The sequence below is a fragment of the Caretta caretta genome, chromosome 6 (genome assembly GCF_965140235.1).
Source record: "Caretta caretta isolate rCarCar2 chromosome 6, rCarCar1.hap1, whole genome shotgun sequence".
NCBI classification, from domain to species: Eukaryota; Metazoa; Chordata; order Testudines; family Cheloniidae; genus Caretta; species Caretta caretta.
This window is the reverse complement of record NC_134211.1, coordinates 119,899,835-119,914,057: the sequence shown is the minus strand read 5'-3', so window position 1 is coordinate 119,914,057 and position 14,223 is coordinate 119,899,835. Positions and strand designations below refer to the sequence as shown.

General features: G+C 43.0%; 1 protein-coding gene across 6 annotated transcripts in view; it reads right to left on the bottom strand.

The window, feature by feature from the left end:
- CCDC175 (coiled-coil domain containing 175) overlaps positions 1–14,223 on the bottom strand; it is a 53,142-nt gene that overhangs the window by 17,331 nt on the left and 21,588 nt on the right. For all 6 annotated transcript variants that reach the window (XR_012669103.1, XR_012669104.1, XM_075129957.1 and 3 more), the window contains 4 exons: positions 10,417–10,527; positions 5,543–5,614; positions 1,935–2,070; positions 1,472–1,603 (listed from right to left, as the gene is read on the bottom strand). Coding sequence is in view for 4 of the 6 variants with exons in the window: in XM_075129957.1 (XP_074986058.1) it covers positions 1,472–1,603; positions 1,935–2,070; positions 5,543–5,614; positions 10,417–10,527 (451 nt within the window). In the remaining 2 variants the exon portion in view is untranslated. The remainder of the gene's footprint in view (positions 1–1,471; positions 1,604–1,934; positions 2,071–5,542; positions 5,615–10,416; positions 10,528–14,223) is intronic.

Here is a 14,223-nt window from a genome sequence, read left to right as displayed (position 1 = left end):
ATATGTCACATTTATTGTGTGATGTTAATGCAACCCTATTAAAGACAGTAGAGTAGGAGTTAAAGAGCATTTATCATACATTATGTATGTTTTTGAACAGCACAGCTGCCAGGAAGTGCACATAAGGAGAGATCCAGTGTGTAATTATTTTAGATCCATACACACAAAGGCATTGAAAGAGAGAGAGAAGAAGAGGCTTGGGATATTTCATACATTAAGGATGTCTGGTTTATCCTATTCTGAACCATTAGACTGACGGCTGAGAATCATACAACCAGGAAATGTTACCTAGAGACAGAGGAAATGCTACATACACCGGATGGGAGAAGTGCCTGATGTTTCTGGAAGCTCCAATCAGTTCTCATTCAGAGTCTCATATTGTCCTCCTTTCTCTTTGAAGGAGGGCTGCTGGAAACTATAATAGAGCACTCAGAAGATTAGTGCACATAGGACCAAACTGCCCTGGATTACGCCTCACACAACACCAGTGATGTCAATGGATTTACAGCTCTGTAACTCCAAACAGAATTTGGCCCATCATGTCAGCAGTGAGACTAATATTTTCATAAAGCCTATGCTGTTTATCTAAATATTGTGGGACAAATTTCACACTGATCAACTCCAAGCAACTGCTTCAAAGTTAACGGGGTTGCAAATCACGAAAGAATTTGGTCCACTATATTTGATTTTAAATTTTTTATTGCAGATCTTTTACACTTTTTATGGGCACTTTCTCGGCATGGAATTCCATTTGATAGATATGAGTACATACATATGGATAAGGACACATGTGGAGGGCATGCCACAATTTAGTAGCAGTATGAGTTGTTCAATCAACTTCCTGTACTAGATGATATATCAGCCACAAAACTCAGACTGATGCCTTTGTTGTTGGTTTGTCTGGAAGACTACTAAGAAGAAACCAGTTTTATTTTATTTCTCACTTAGGTCTCATCTAGCAGTTCAGGGAACAGGTGGGATTAAGGCAGTTTAAACCAAACAATGATCAGACCTCTTTGCCTTTGGCATCTAGCAATCAAGTAACTGTGGGAAAGCTCCCTGCATGGAATCCACCACTTCATTGCTCTTATTTTCAGTGCACACAAAGCCTTGTACCAGTTGCAAAGGAAGACTTTACCCACTGCTAGTAAGTGCTAAGGGCCCTATTCAAAGCCCAGAGATATCAGTGGGCTTTGGATCAGGTCATAACTGCTTAGCAAGAAAAAGAAAACCCAAAAAACCCAACCCAAACCTCTCCTGTTCTAGGAATGTCAGTACAGCATTCAAAGAGTTAATATGGCACTGAATCACTTTTTCCTGAAACTATTAGTAATCATGGGCCAAATTATCTGCTAGTGGCAATTGGTGTAGCACCACTGAAGTCAATAGAGTGGTGTCAATTTACACGAGCAAACGTCATCTCCCCATTTAAACAACTCTTTTTAAGAATTTTTTTAAAAATGACATTTACCTCAAGCCATTGTATGTCTTCTATTAAGCTGTTTTCATACTTCTCGCATTCAGCTTCCCTTTTATTTATATCATCACTAAGGTGTTTGACCTGTTCCTCAGCCTGCAAAATTTCTTTTCGGAAATACTCATTCTGGTTGCAGAAAACAAAATTAACAGGGACAATCATTTCTGCAGTACACACTGGCTCACTTGCAGTATTAAACAATAACCGCTCTGAGTAAAATGGATGTAGTCGTCATTTGAAACACAGTGCTGTGTAATCATAACTGCTTTACAATTTTATTAATCATCGGTTAAAGCCAGATTCTCAGATGGTATAAACTGACACAATGCCTTCAAAATCATAATGTACACCAACTGAGGATCTGGCCCTTAAAGTTTAACCACTTTGCCAAGAACCGCATGAAAGGTAGGGGATTACAATGGATAGGCTTTGTTGTAATGCCAACTGGTTAACATACCTCTCCACTTAGCTCAGCATGACGTTTTTTACCAGTCTCAAGTCTTACATTCATTTCATTCATGAATTTCTCCTCTGTTACCCACAAGAGTTCCTTCTTCTTTGCCAGGTGAAGTTGCTTCCACTGAAGCAAAGCTCTAGTGGCAAGTAGATAAACAATAAGAAAAGGAGTACTTGTGGCACCTTAGAGACTAACCAATTTATTTGAGCATGAGCTTTCGTGAGCTACAGCTCACTTCATCGGATGCATACCGTGGAAACTGCAGCAGACTTTATATATACACAGAGAATATGAAACAATATCTCCTCCCACCCCACTGTCCTGCTGGTAATAGCTTATCTAAAGTGATCATCAGGTTGGGCCATTTCCAGCACAAATCCAGGTTTTCTCACCCTCCACCCCCCTACACAAATTCACTCTCCTGCTGGTGCTAGCCCATCCAAAGTGACAACTCTTTACACAATGTGCATGATAATCAAGTTGGGCCATTTCCTGCACAAATCCAGGTTTTCTCACATCCCCCCCCACCCCCATACACACACAAACTCACTCTCCTGCTGGTAATAGCTCATCCAAACTGACCACTCTCCAAGTTTAAATCCAAGTTAAACCAGAACATCTGGAGGGGGGGGTGTAGGAAAAAACAAGAGGAAACAGGCTACCTTGCATAATGACTTAGCCACTCCCAGTCTCTATTTAAGCCTAAATTAATAGTATCCAATTTGCAAATGAATTCCAATTCAGCAGTTTCTCGCTGGAGTCTGGATTTGAAGTTTTTTTGTTTTAAGATAGCGACCTTCATGTCTGTGATTGCGTGACCAGAGAGATTGAAGTGTTCTCCGACTGGTTTATGAATGTTATAATTCTTGACATCTGATTTGTGTCCATTTATTCTTTTACGTAGAGACTGTCCAGTTTGACCAATGTACATGGCAGAGGGGCATTGCTGGCACATGATGGCATATATCACATTGGTGGATGTGCAGGTGAATGAGCCTCTGATAGTGTGGCTGATGTTATTAGGCCCTGTGATGGTGTCCCCTGAATAGATATGTGGGCACAATTGGCAACGGGCTTTGTTGCAAGGATAAGTTCCTGTGTTAGTGGTTCTGTTGTGTGGTATGTGATTGTTGGTGAGTATTTGCTTCAGGTTGCGGGGCTGTCTGTAGGCAAGGACTGGCCTGTCTCCCAAGATTTGTGAGAGTGTTGGGTCATCCTTTAGGATAGGTTGTAGATCCTTAATAATGCGTTGGAGGGGTTTTAGTTGGGGGCTGAAGGTGACGGCTAGTGGCGTTCTGTTATTTTCTTTGTTAGGCCTGTCCTGTAGTAGGTAACTTCTGGGAACTCTTCTGGCTCTATCAATCTGTTTCTTTACTTCTGCAGGTGGGTATTGTAGTTGTAAGAAAGCTTGACAGAGATCTTGTAGGTGTTTGTCTCTGTCCGAGGGGTTGGAGCAAATGCGGTTGTATCGCAGAGCTTGGCTGTAGACGATGGATCGTGTGGTGTGGTCAGGGTGAAAGCTGGAGGCATGCAGGTAGGAATAGCGGTCAGTAGGTTTCCGGTATAGGGTGGTGTTTATGTGACCATTGTTTATTAGCACTGTAGTGTCCAGGAAGTGGATCTCTTGTGTGGACTGGACCAGGCTGAGGTTGGTGGTGGGATGGAAATTGTTGAAATCATGGTGGAATTCCTCAAGGGCTTCTTTTCCATGGGTCCAGATGATGAAGATGTCATCAATATAGCGCAAGTAGAGTAGGGGCTTTAGGGGACGAGAGCTGAGGAAGCGTTGTTCTAAATCAGCCATAAAAATGTTGGCATACTGTGGGGCCATGCGGGTACCCATAGCAGTGCCGCTGATCTGAAGGTATACATTGTCCCCAAATGTGAAATAGTTATGGGTAAGGACAAAGTCACAAAGTTCAGCCACCAGGTTAGCCGTGACATTATCGGGGATAGTGTTCTTGACGGCTTGTAGTCCATCTTTGTGTGGAATCACCCATTACATGACATTGCATTGTAACTGACTGGGAAATCAGAGCTGCATTGCATGTGTAAAGTAACAAAGCAGACTTGATTCTGAGAGGATCCCACCAACAGCATAAATTCACAGGTTTCCAGGCCAGAAGGGACCACTGTGATCATCTAGTCTAACCTCCTGCATAACACAGGCTGTAGATTTTTCCAAAAATAATTCCTAGAGAAGATCTAGCCATGCAATGGGGTAATGATGTGGATAATAAAGAGGATGGAACAATATGGCCAGAGAGCTTCAGTTCTTACCTCTGTAAGGAAAACAGAGTCAAACAGCTGGGAGGCTCTCATGGAGAAAAGCCCTAAGAGAAGTATGTAGAACTTGCCTCTCTAAAAATAACACATGTCCCTTTTGGTTTGGAAGAGCAGCACGTCTTGAGCACAGCTGAGTAAAACTGGGTTTTAGACCAGAATTTGAAGATGGTTCAGCTTGTGAGTATTTCTCCCCTTCCTACCCCTTAGGTTCACTTGGAGTTCTGAGTTTGCCAAGTAAACTTCAAAGCAAACTGGGAAAATTTTATCATCCTTTCACACACAACTCCAGTTACAATAGTTAATTCAGATTTATCCAACTTGGGGCCTCTTCCATAGCTAGCTTCCCCCTGCCCATACACACTAAAAGAGTGAGACAGGAAAGGGCCTCCTGGCATCTAAATCCAAGCATCAGTGCTTAAACAGAGAATGCAGAGTGATGCAATTTACATCTTGGCAGATCTCATCAATAGGGATGCATTTAGCATAACTCTTATTATAATGTGCTTTCAGTGGTCTTTGTAGAACATGCTTCCACCCTCCTCCCCACCACCACCCCTCAAACAAAACAAACTCAATGGAAGGCTCTATTTAAAGGCTGAAAAATATGCAGTCCCCAAGAAAGCAGCTGTTATAATCCAAGATGCAAAATCATTTTAAAACAGACCATCCTCTTTCCCAGTCCACTGTGCTCATGACAGCTGGAGTCCTAAATGTCTACCAGACGGTGGCATGATTTTCAAAGGTGCGAGCATTCTAAGTACCCATTGACTTTAACAGGAGTTGTGAGCGCTTGGAACTTGAGAAAATTAGGCCACACAGACTCAAGGTCTGATCCTGCTCCCAGTGAAATCAATGGCAAAACTCCCATTGACCTCAATTGTGTAAGATCAGCCCTAAACTGGAAAACAACAGCGATAGCTTACACGTATACAGTGTTTTTCCATCTGGAAGGATCCCAAAGTGCTTTACAAAATTAAATTGTTACCCAAACCAGAACAATTTAATGAATTGCTGATACAGAGCCACCTACTTGGTAAAGTTTAGCAGCTGTTACCACACAACACCACCACAGGCCAGGAAGTGAAGAATATCTCATCCAAATGAGACAGCAGAGGAATTTAGAAGACAGAATACAATTACCCCAGATGTAATTTGGCCAAGACATTGAGATGAATCACTCCTTATCCAGCAAAAAGGACCACTGGAGCTTTGGGTGGTTAGGACCTTGGTTTTAGGTCTTATTTGAAAAATATAAACAAAGTCACTGTAAATCATTAATATGTTGATCTGTTCCTTATGAAGATGGTGACTTGTAATTTTACCTCATCTCACTTTCTCTCTTTAAACATTGCTCTAGATTCTCTAGTTCTCTTGCATAGGCATCCTTTGTGTTTCTGAAACAAGAATAAAGGTTCAAAGTAATGCTAAACCTTTGCATACTACTTTATTTTATAAGTCATTTTTTGAATATACAATTTTTAAAAGCATTTTCCAAGGCAGCAAGCTAAGCACTCCTACCAGCTGGGGACTCACTTCTCAGAAATGCACCTATTTTGGTGTGCAGTCATGGTTCTGTGCTTCATATGGTTTGTTGTTGTAGGCGACATGATTGCAAAGTTAAACAGGCACTTGGTAAAGGCTATGACAAAGCCAAGAGTCCTGACTTATGCCAGAATCAATAACACTGCAAGAGAAGGCAATCAGAGATCCTATTAATCAAGCCCAAAACACTAGGGCAAAAGTATAAGAACAGAGATGCTACATTGGTATGATTTAGGTGCAGTAACTAATACAGAAGAACTTGCACAGATTGGAGCCTCAAGGCAGATGGATGCATGCATTCACTTGCACACATTATATATATTTGCTAATGTAAAAGTCCCAAGGCAAACACTAGCATGCAACAATTTTTTGTGGACTCAACACATTCAAGAGGATTTTAGTTTAAAAAAATAAAAACGCTGGTAGTTGGAGGCAGATGTAATCCTGCTCCCATATGTCTGACTGCGTTTTCAGGAGACACTGTTACCAGTGACCTGCTCTCCTTTGAGATACAAGCGGGAGATGGAAAAGCGACTACCCAAAGCCCCAAGAAGATTTGGCAGTAGGTGGTAGTGGACACTCTCCTGAGCTTGAAGGGCAGGGCTTACACCAACCCTCAGGCTGCCACCCCAGTAGACTTCAAATGTATGCAGGTGGGGTGGCCCCGCAGAGACAGCTGAACATGCCCTAACTGATATTCTGTCCACGTTTGGTTAGCAAAATAATACTAGTATTTTGCTATTCAGCAATTTATAAAATTCTGTTTGCTCACCCCTCATCAGCGGATTTATTTTTCCTGGATTTTTAGAACTATTCTCTGAGAGAACCCTTACAGACAATAGTATTGTGTACAGGTGGCTATTTAAAAAACAAACCAAAACAAAGACTTTACCCTTCTTCTCCTTTGTTTGTGTGTGTGTGTTCCCATGCTCCTTATCATATACATTCATAAAATATCAGGGTTGGAAGGGACCTCAGCAGGTCATCTAGTCCAACTCCCTGCTCAAAGCAGGACCAATCCTCAACTTTTGCCCCAGATTCCTAAATGGTCCCCTCAAGAATTGAACTCACAACCCTAGGTTTAGCAGGCCAATGCTCAAACCACTGAGCTATCCCTCCCCACTCAATTTGATAGTTGAAAGCAGCTATCAAATCCCCCCTCATTCTTCTCTTCTGCAGACTAAACAATCCCAGTTCCCTCAGCTTCTCCTCATACGTCATGTGCTCCACCCCCTAATCATTTTTGTTACCCTCCACTGGACTCTTTCCAATTTTTCCACATCCTTCTTGTAGTGTGGGGCCCAAAACTGGACACAGTACTCCAGATGAGGCCTCACCAATGCCAAATAGAGTGGAATGATTGTGTCCCTCGATCTGCTGGTAGTGCCCCTACTTATACAGCCCAAAATGCCAATAGCCTTCTTGGCAACAAGGGCACACTGTTGACTCATATCCAGCTTCTCATCCACTGTAACCCCTAGGTCCTTTTCTGTAGAACTGCTGCCTAGCTGCTTGGTCCCTAGTCTGTAGCAGTGCATGGGATTCTTCTGTCCTAAGTGCAGGACTCTGCACTAATCCCTGTTGAACGTCATCACATTTCTTTTGGCCCAATCCTCTAATTTGTCTAGGTCCCTCTGTATCCTATCCCTACCCTCCAGCATATCTACCACTCCCCCCAGTTTAGTGTAATCTGTGAATTTGCTGAGGGTGCAATCCACGCCATCCTCCAGATCATAAATGAAGATATTGAACAAAACCAGCCCCAGGACCGACCCTTGGGGTACTCCGCTTGATACTGGCTGCCAACTAGACATAGAGCCATTGATCACTGCCCGTTGAGCCCGACGATCTAGCCAGCTTTTTATCCACCTTATAGTCCATTCATCCAGCCCATACTTTAACTTGCTGGCAAGAATACTGTAGGAGACAGTATCAAAAGCTTTGCTAAATTCCTACGGAATTGCTAATAATAATACATTACACAGCAGTTTTCATAACAGACTTCAAAGTGCTTTAAAAAGGGAATCAGTATCATTATTCCCATTTTACAGATGGGGAAACTAAGGCATACGGCGATGCAGTGACTTGCTATGGGTCACGCAGCACTCCAGGGCTAAGAACAGAATCCAGGTCTCCTGAATCCCCATCCAGTGCTCTATCCACAATATCATGCTGCCTTCCTGTAACACTGCACATAACACTGGGGCTGATCTTGAGAAATACTAAGTGCCAATTAAGTCAATGGGAGTTCACAGAATTGTATAATAAAATGTAAGACATTAGAGATGGAAGAGACTTTCCAATCCAGCTCTCTGAGTGCAGGATTATTCCATAAGATATAGAGCTCGGTCCAGTCTAGTTTTAAAAGTCTTAACCAATGGGGCTTCTACCACTTCTGTAGGAGATTCCTAGCATTATTTCGGATAACCAAATAATATTGAGACAGTGATAATTAGTTCACCTCCTCTTCTTGTTAATTTATTCCTTATATTTTTTAAACTGCTGACTTCGCTGCATGAGTACTTCAATATGAGATTTTCCTTCTCTTTACAACATTGTTTGGCTATTCCTTACCCTTTATTTCTCAATTTCATATATACACAGAAGGTATATCCTGTTGGGTCAGTTCAAGTTAAATACCAAGATAGACATCAGACTATATCTATTGGGTCTTTTCCTTTTTCAACATAAAAAGTGAGAACAATTATTCTCCTACATTTTATCCATAACTAGGGCACCTGCATATTTATGAGGTGCCAGGAAATGCTCCTGAGAAGGATTCAGGGGGGATAACAGCAGGCAAGGAGAGGCTGGCAGCACAGCTCCTGCCAGAACCATGCTAACAAGAGGCAGCATGAAGCCAGGAAAATAGGTGGCAGTTAAAAGACAAGGGGTGTCTGTGCAGATGCGCTCCTTGCCTCTGCGTAGGCTTAGAGCACTGACCTCCCCCACCCTTTTCTGCAGAGAGGGACAGACCATGCCTTCTGGCAGAAAAATAAGCTCTGAGAGTTGAAGTTCAAGGAGTTGCCACTCCCCCATGTGGGACCTGCCCATTTAGGACAGTTATTAGAGCATAATTCTGTCATTTCACAGCGATTCAAGGATCAGGGATAATATATTCTGATTGCTACATGCTATACAGGGCTATCATGCTAAAAATAGCAGTGTGGATGTTGCCGCTTGGGCTGGAGCTCAGGGTCTTAAATCTATGGGTCAGATGTGCTTGAGAGCCCAAGCTGCAGGATTCAGAGGAACAGCCGTGTTAGTCTGTATTCGCAAAAAGAAAAGGAGTACTTGTGGCACCTTAGAGAATGCTGTTTTTAGCCCCCTGGATGAGTTGCTCTAATGCAGTGGTTTTCAAACTTTTTTTTCTGGCGACCCAGTTGAAGAAAATTGTTGATGCCCGTGACCCAACGGAGCTCGGGATGAGGGGCTTGGGGTGTGGAAGGGGCTCAGGGCTGGGACAGAGGGTTGGGGTGCGGGGGTGAGGGCTGCGGGGTGGGGCTGGGAATGAGGGGTTCAGGGTGTGGGAAGGGGCTCTGGGCTGGGGCAGGGGTGCAGGATGGGGTCAGGGCTCTGGCCTGGGGCCAGGGATGAGGGGTTTGGGCTGCAGGAAGGGGCCCTGGGATGGAGCAGGGGATTGGAGCACAGGCTTACATTGAGTGGCTCGTGGTCAGCGACGCAGTGGGGGTGCTAAGGCAGGCTTCCTGCCTGTCCTGGCACCGTGGAACACGCTGCGCCCCAGAAGCAGCCAGCAGCAGGTCCGGCTCCTAGGCGGAGGTGCACAAGCGGCTCCATGCAGCTCTCGCCCGCAGGCACCCACCCCCTCCCCCCAGCCGGTGCTTGGGGCAGGGGCATTTCATGGAGCCCTGTGGCCCCCCCGGCCTAGGAGCTGGACCTGCCGCTAGCTGCTTCTGGAGTGCAGCGTGGTGAGGGAACAGGTAGGGAGGCAGCACCACCAATGAGACTTTTAATGGCCCCGTTGGCAGTGCTGACCAGAACTGCTGTGACCCAGTGCCTTACATTCCGCAACCCAGTACTGGGCCATGACCCACAGTTTGAAAACCGCTGTTCTAATGTACCAGCCAATAACAGACCCCAAAAAGCTGTGCCAGCAACCACAGATCACAAGAGTGCACCAATGCTCCGTGAACACTCATCCCAAGCACATCCTCTACACCAGGGAGCAAGATGCAGGCTATACCACCATGTCTACACAACCCAGGGACTGCACCACATCAGAGAAAACCTCAGCCACCCAATTAGGGCAGGTTTACAGCCCCTTTGCCCCACCAAAAAAGGGCTCTAGCCTGGACTGGGATCTGAGCCATTACACTTGTTTGATTTTGAAGTTATGTATTCAATACTATTTCTATAATATTTCTCTGAATCAGTGTCTTGTTCTTAATCTTCTTGTTTGTGTGTACTTTGCCTGGCGATAATAAATTGCAGACGGCATTATCGGTAACTAAAAAAGCAAGACTTCTTTGCATGTAATTTTATACCAATTTGCTGGTATGGTTTATAAACTCATTTGGCTTTCTCTTTAAAGCATCTTTGAATACTTAAGTTTTAGTCTTTCCCAAACTCACATGGGCCCATGATTAAGCTGCAGCCAGGTCATTAATACAGTCAATATTGAAAAGTGACATACTGAAAGATATCTTCGAGTCTCTCAACTTCATCCTCCAAGTTTTGCTCCTCCACCACACGCTTTGACATAATGTCAAGTCTTTCATCCAGCCAACTGGATAATCGTTCAAGCCTACCAAGGGAGAAAGATCAGTTATATCTTCAGTCATATAAAGAAGTGATTTTACTCTTCAAAAAGAAAAGCTTCAGAAATAAAACTGCCTTCTCTAAAAATCAGGACAAAAAAATGGCCATAGTGGGTCAGACCAATGATCCATCTAGCCCATTATCCTGTCTTCCAACAGTGGCTAATGCCAGGTGCTTCAGAGGGAATGAACGTGAACAGGTAATCATTGAGTGATCCATCCCATCGCCCATTCCCAGCTTCTTGCAAACAGGGGATAGGGACACTTCAGAGAATGGTTGTGCATTCCTACCCATTCTGGCTAATAGCCATAGATGGACCTATCCTCCATGAACCTATCTAATTCTTTTTTGAACCCTGTTATAGTCTTGGCCTTCACAACATACTCTGGCAAAGAGTTCCACTGACTGACTGTGCATTGTGTGAAGAAATACTTCCTTTTGTTTGTTTTAAACCTGCTGGCTATCATTAATTCTTGTGTTATGAGAAGGAGTAAACAACACTTCCTTATTTACCTTCTCCACATCAATCATGATGGGGCAACAAGATCTGCACGCAGTATTCCAGATGTGGGCATACATGGATTTATATAGCGGTAACATGATATTTTCTGTCTTATCTATCCCTTTCCTAATGATTCCCAACATTTGGTTCGCTTTTTTGACTGGCGCTGCACATTGAGTGGATGTTTTCAGAGAACTATCCACAATGACTCCAAGATCTCTTTTTTGAGTGGTAACAGCTAATTTAGACCCCATCATTTTATATGCATAGTTGGAATTATGTTTTCCAATGTACATTACTTTGTATTTATCAACATTGAATTTCATCTGCCATTTTGTTGCCCAGTTTTGTGAGATCCCTTTGTAACTCTTCGCAGTCTGCTTTGGACTTAACTATCTTGAGTAGTTTTGTATCATCAGCAAATTTGCCACCTCACTGTTTACCCTTTTTCCAGATCATTTATGAATATGTTGAACAGTCCTGGTCCCAGTACAGACCCCTGGGGGACACCACTATTTACCTCTCTCCATTCTGAAAACTGACAATTTATTCTTACCCTTTGTTTCCTATCTTTTAACCAGTTACTGATCCATGAGAGTACCGTCCTTCTTATCCCATAACTACTTACTTTGCTTAAGAGCCTTTTGTGAGGGACCTTGTCAAAGGCTTTCTGAAAATCTAAGAACACTCTATCCACTGGATCACCTTTGTCCACATGTTTGTTGACCCCCTCAAAGAATTTTAGTAGATTGGTGAGGCATGATTTCCTTGTACAAAAACCATGCTGACTCTTCCCTAACAAATCACATTCATCTATCTGTCTGATAATTCTGTTCAGCACTAGGCAAATTGATTGCAACTACAGTAAAGAAGTGAGGCTTACTGTCTTGTAATTGCAGGGATTGCCTCTGGAACCCTTTTAAAAAATTGGTATCACATTAGCTATCCTCCAGTCATTTGGTACAGAAGCTGATTTAAATGATAGGTTACAGACTACAGTTAGTAGTTCTGCAATTTCCCATTTGGGTTCCTTTAGAACACTTGGGTGAATACCATCTGGTCTTGGTGATTTATTACTGTTTAATTTATTAATTTGTTCCAAACCCTCCTCTAATGACACCTCAATCTGGGACAGTTCCTCAGATTTGTTTCCTAAAAAGAATGGCTCAGGTGTGGGAATCTCCCTCACATCCTCAGCCATGAAGACCGATGCAAAGAATTCATTTAGTTTCTCCACAATGGCCTTATCTTTCTTGAGTGCTCCTTTAGCATCTCGATCATGCAATGGCCCCACTGTTGGTTTAGCAGGGGTCCTGCTTCGGATGCACTTTTTTTTTTGGCTGTTACTTTTTGAGTCTTTGGCTAGCTGCTCTTCAAATTCTTTTTTAGCCTTCTTAATTATATTTTTACACTTCACTTGCCAGAGTTTATGCTCCTTTCTATTCTCCTCAATAGAACTTAACTTCCACTTTTTACAGGATGCCTTTTTGCCTCTAACTGCTTCTTTTACTTGGCTGTTTAGCCACGGTGGCACTTTTTTGGTCCTCTTACTATATTTTTTAATTACAGGTTTTCATTTAAAATGAGCCTCTATTACGGTGTTTTAAAAAAGTTTCCATGCAGCTTGCCGGGATTTCACTTTTGGCACTGTACCTTTTAATTTCTGTAAACTACATTCTTCATTTTTGTGTAGCTCCCCTTTTTGAAATTAAATATTACTGTGGTGGGCTGCTTTGGTGTCCCCCTCCCCATAGGGATGTTACATTTTCTTACGTTATGGTCACTATTACCAAGCGATTCAGCTATATTCATCTCTTGGACCAGAACCTGTACTCCACTTACGACTAAATCAAGAATTGCCTCTCCTTTTGTGGGTTTCAGGAATATGCTGCTCCAAGAAGCAGTCATGTAAGGTGTCAAGAAAGTTTATCTCTGCATCCCATCCTGAGGTGTCTGTGACCCTCTGTAGCCCAAAGCAACTCCCTGGCACCCCCATATTTACCATAGTTTTGTGATTATGATATGCTTTGTACAAAGTATGCCTTGTGATGTAGCATTTTAAAAGTCTTGATCTGTTGAACATTAATACCCTGTTGGACTGTATGTGCTATCATTGTATGGGAAGTTATGAAGTTTTGCTATGTGTGTGTTACTGAAATATGGTGCAAGGTTGGGAACACCCACAACCAGCCTTTCAGGTGCAACAAGGAAGCAGCCAGACACTGATAATGGCCCATTAAGAGGAATACACTCTCTCAAGGACTACTCCAGGAACTGTATACAATGGAGGCCTCTCAGAGAGAGCACATAGACAATGGAGACCGCTTGATGCACCTCTTAGCAAAAGGTCTTTCCAGTAAGCTGGAAGAACTATAAAGGAGGGGAAGTGACATCATCATTTGTCCTCACTCTCCCCACAACTCAACACTTGGAAACATGTCTGGAGAACAAAGACTGAAATGGGGAGGCGGTCTCAGGCTGGAAAGGAGAATCCCAGGTTTTGTATTAAGGAACTATACCATCAGGGTGAGACATGGCTTGATTGAAATCCTGTCTAATTTATAGAACTCAGATTGTGATTTTATTTTTATTTCTTAGGTAACCAACTTTATTCCGTATGTTTATTACTTATAATCACTTAAAATCTATCTTTCTGTAGTTAATAAATCTGTTTTATATTTTACCTAAAACAGTGTGTTTTCCTTGAAGTGCTTGGGGAATCTGCTCAGTGCACAAAAGCTGGCACATGTCTGCTTTCCTTTGTAGAAGTGGCAAACTGGGTAATAAATTTACACTGGTCAGGCTGGGGAGCCGTGGGGAATTGGCTGGAGCCTCTCTATTGTTGGTTCATGAGTGGCTAGGAGAAGCATTCATGTAACTCAGCTGCTTGTGTCCCTGCCTGTGGGTGTCTGTGTAAGTGCAGGACCTGGAGAGGTTTGCAGCTTGGCACAGCTTCACAGTGTGAGAGGGAGCCCAGGTTGTTATGACAGAGGGCTCAGTGATACCCCACTTTCAGGTTGTGCCCTGGGGAACCTGTCACAGTGATATGTACCCAGTTAATATGGGGATAGGTGAAATTCCGCATTATTATTGAGTTTATTTGTATAGCTCCTCTAATATCCCTGAGCATTTCACAGTCTCTATCACCATCCTGATCAGTAGTATATCTCTACTGCTATA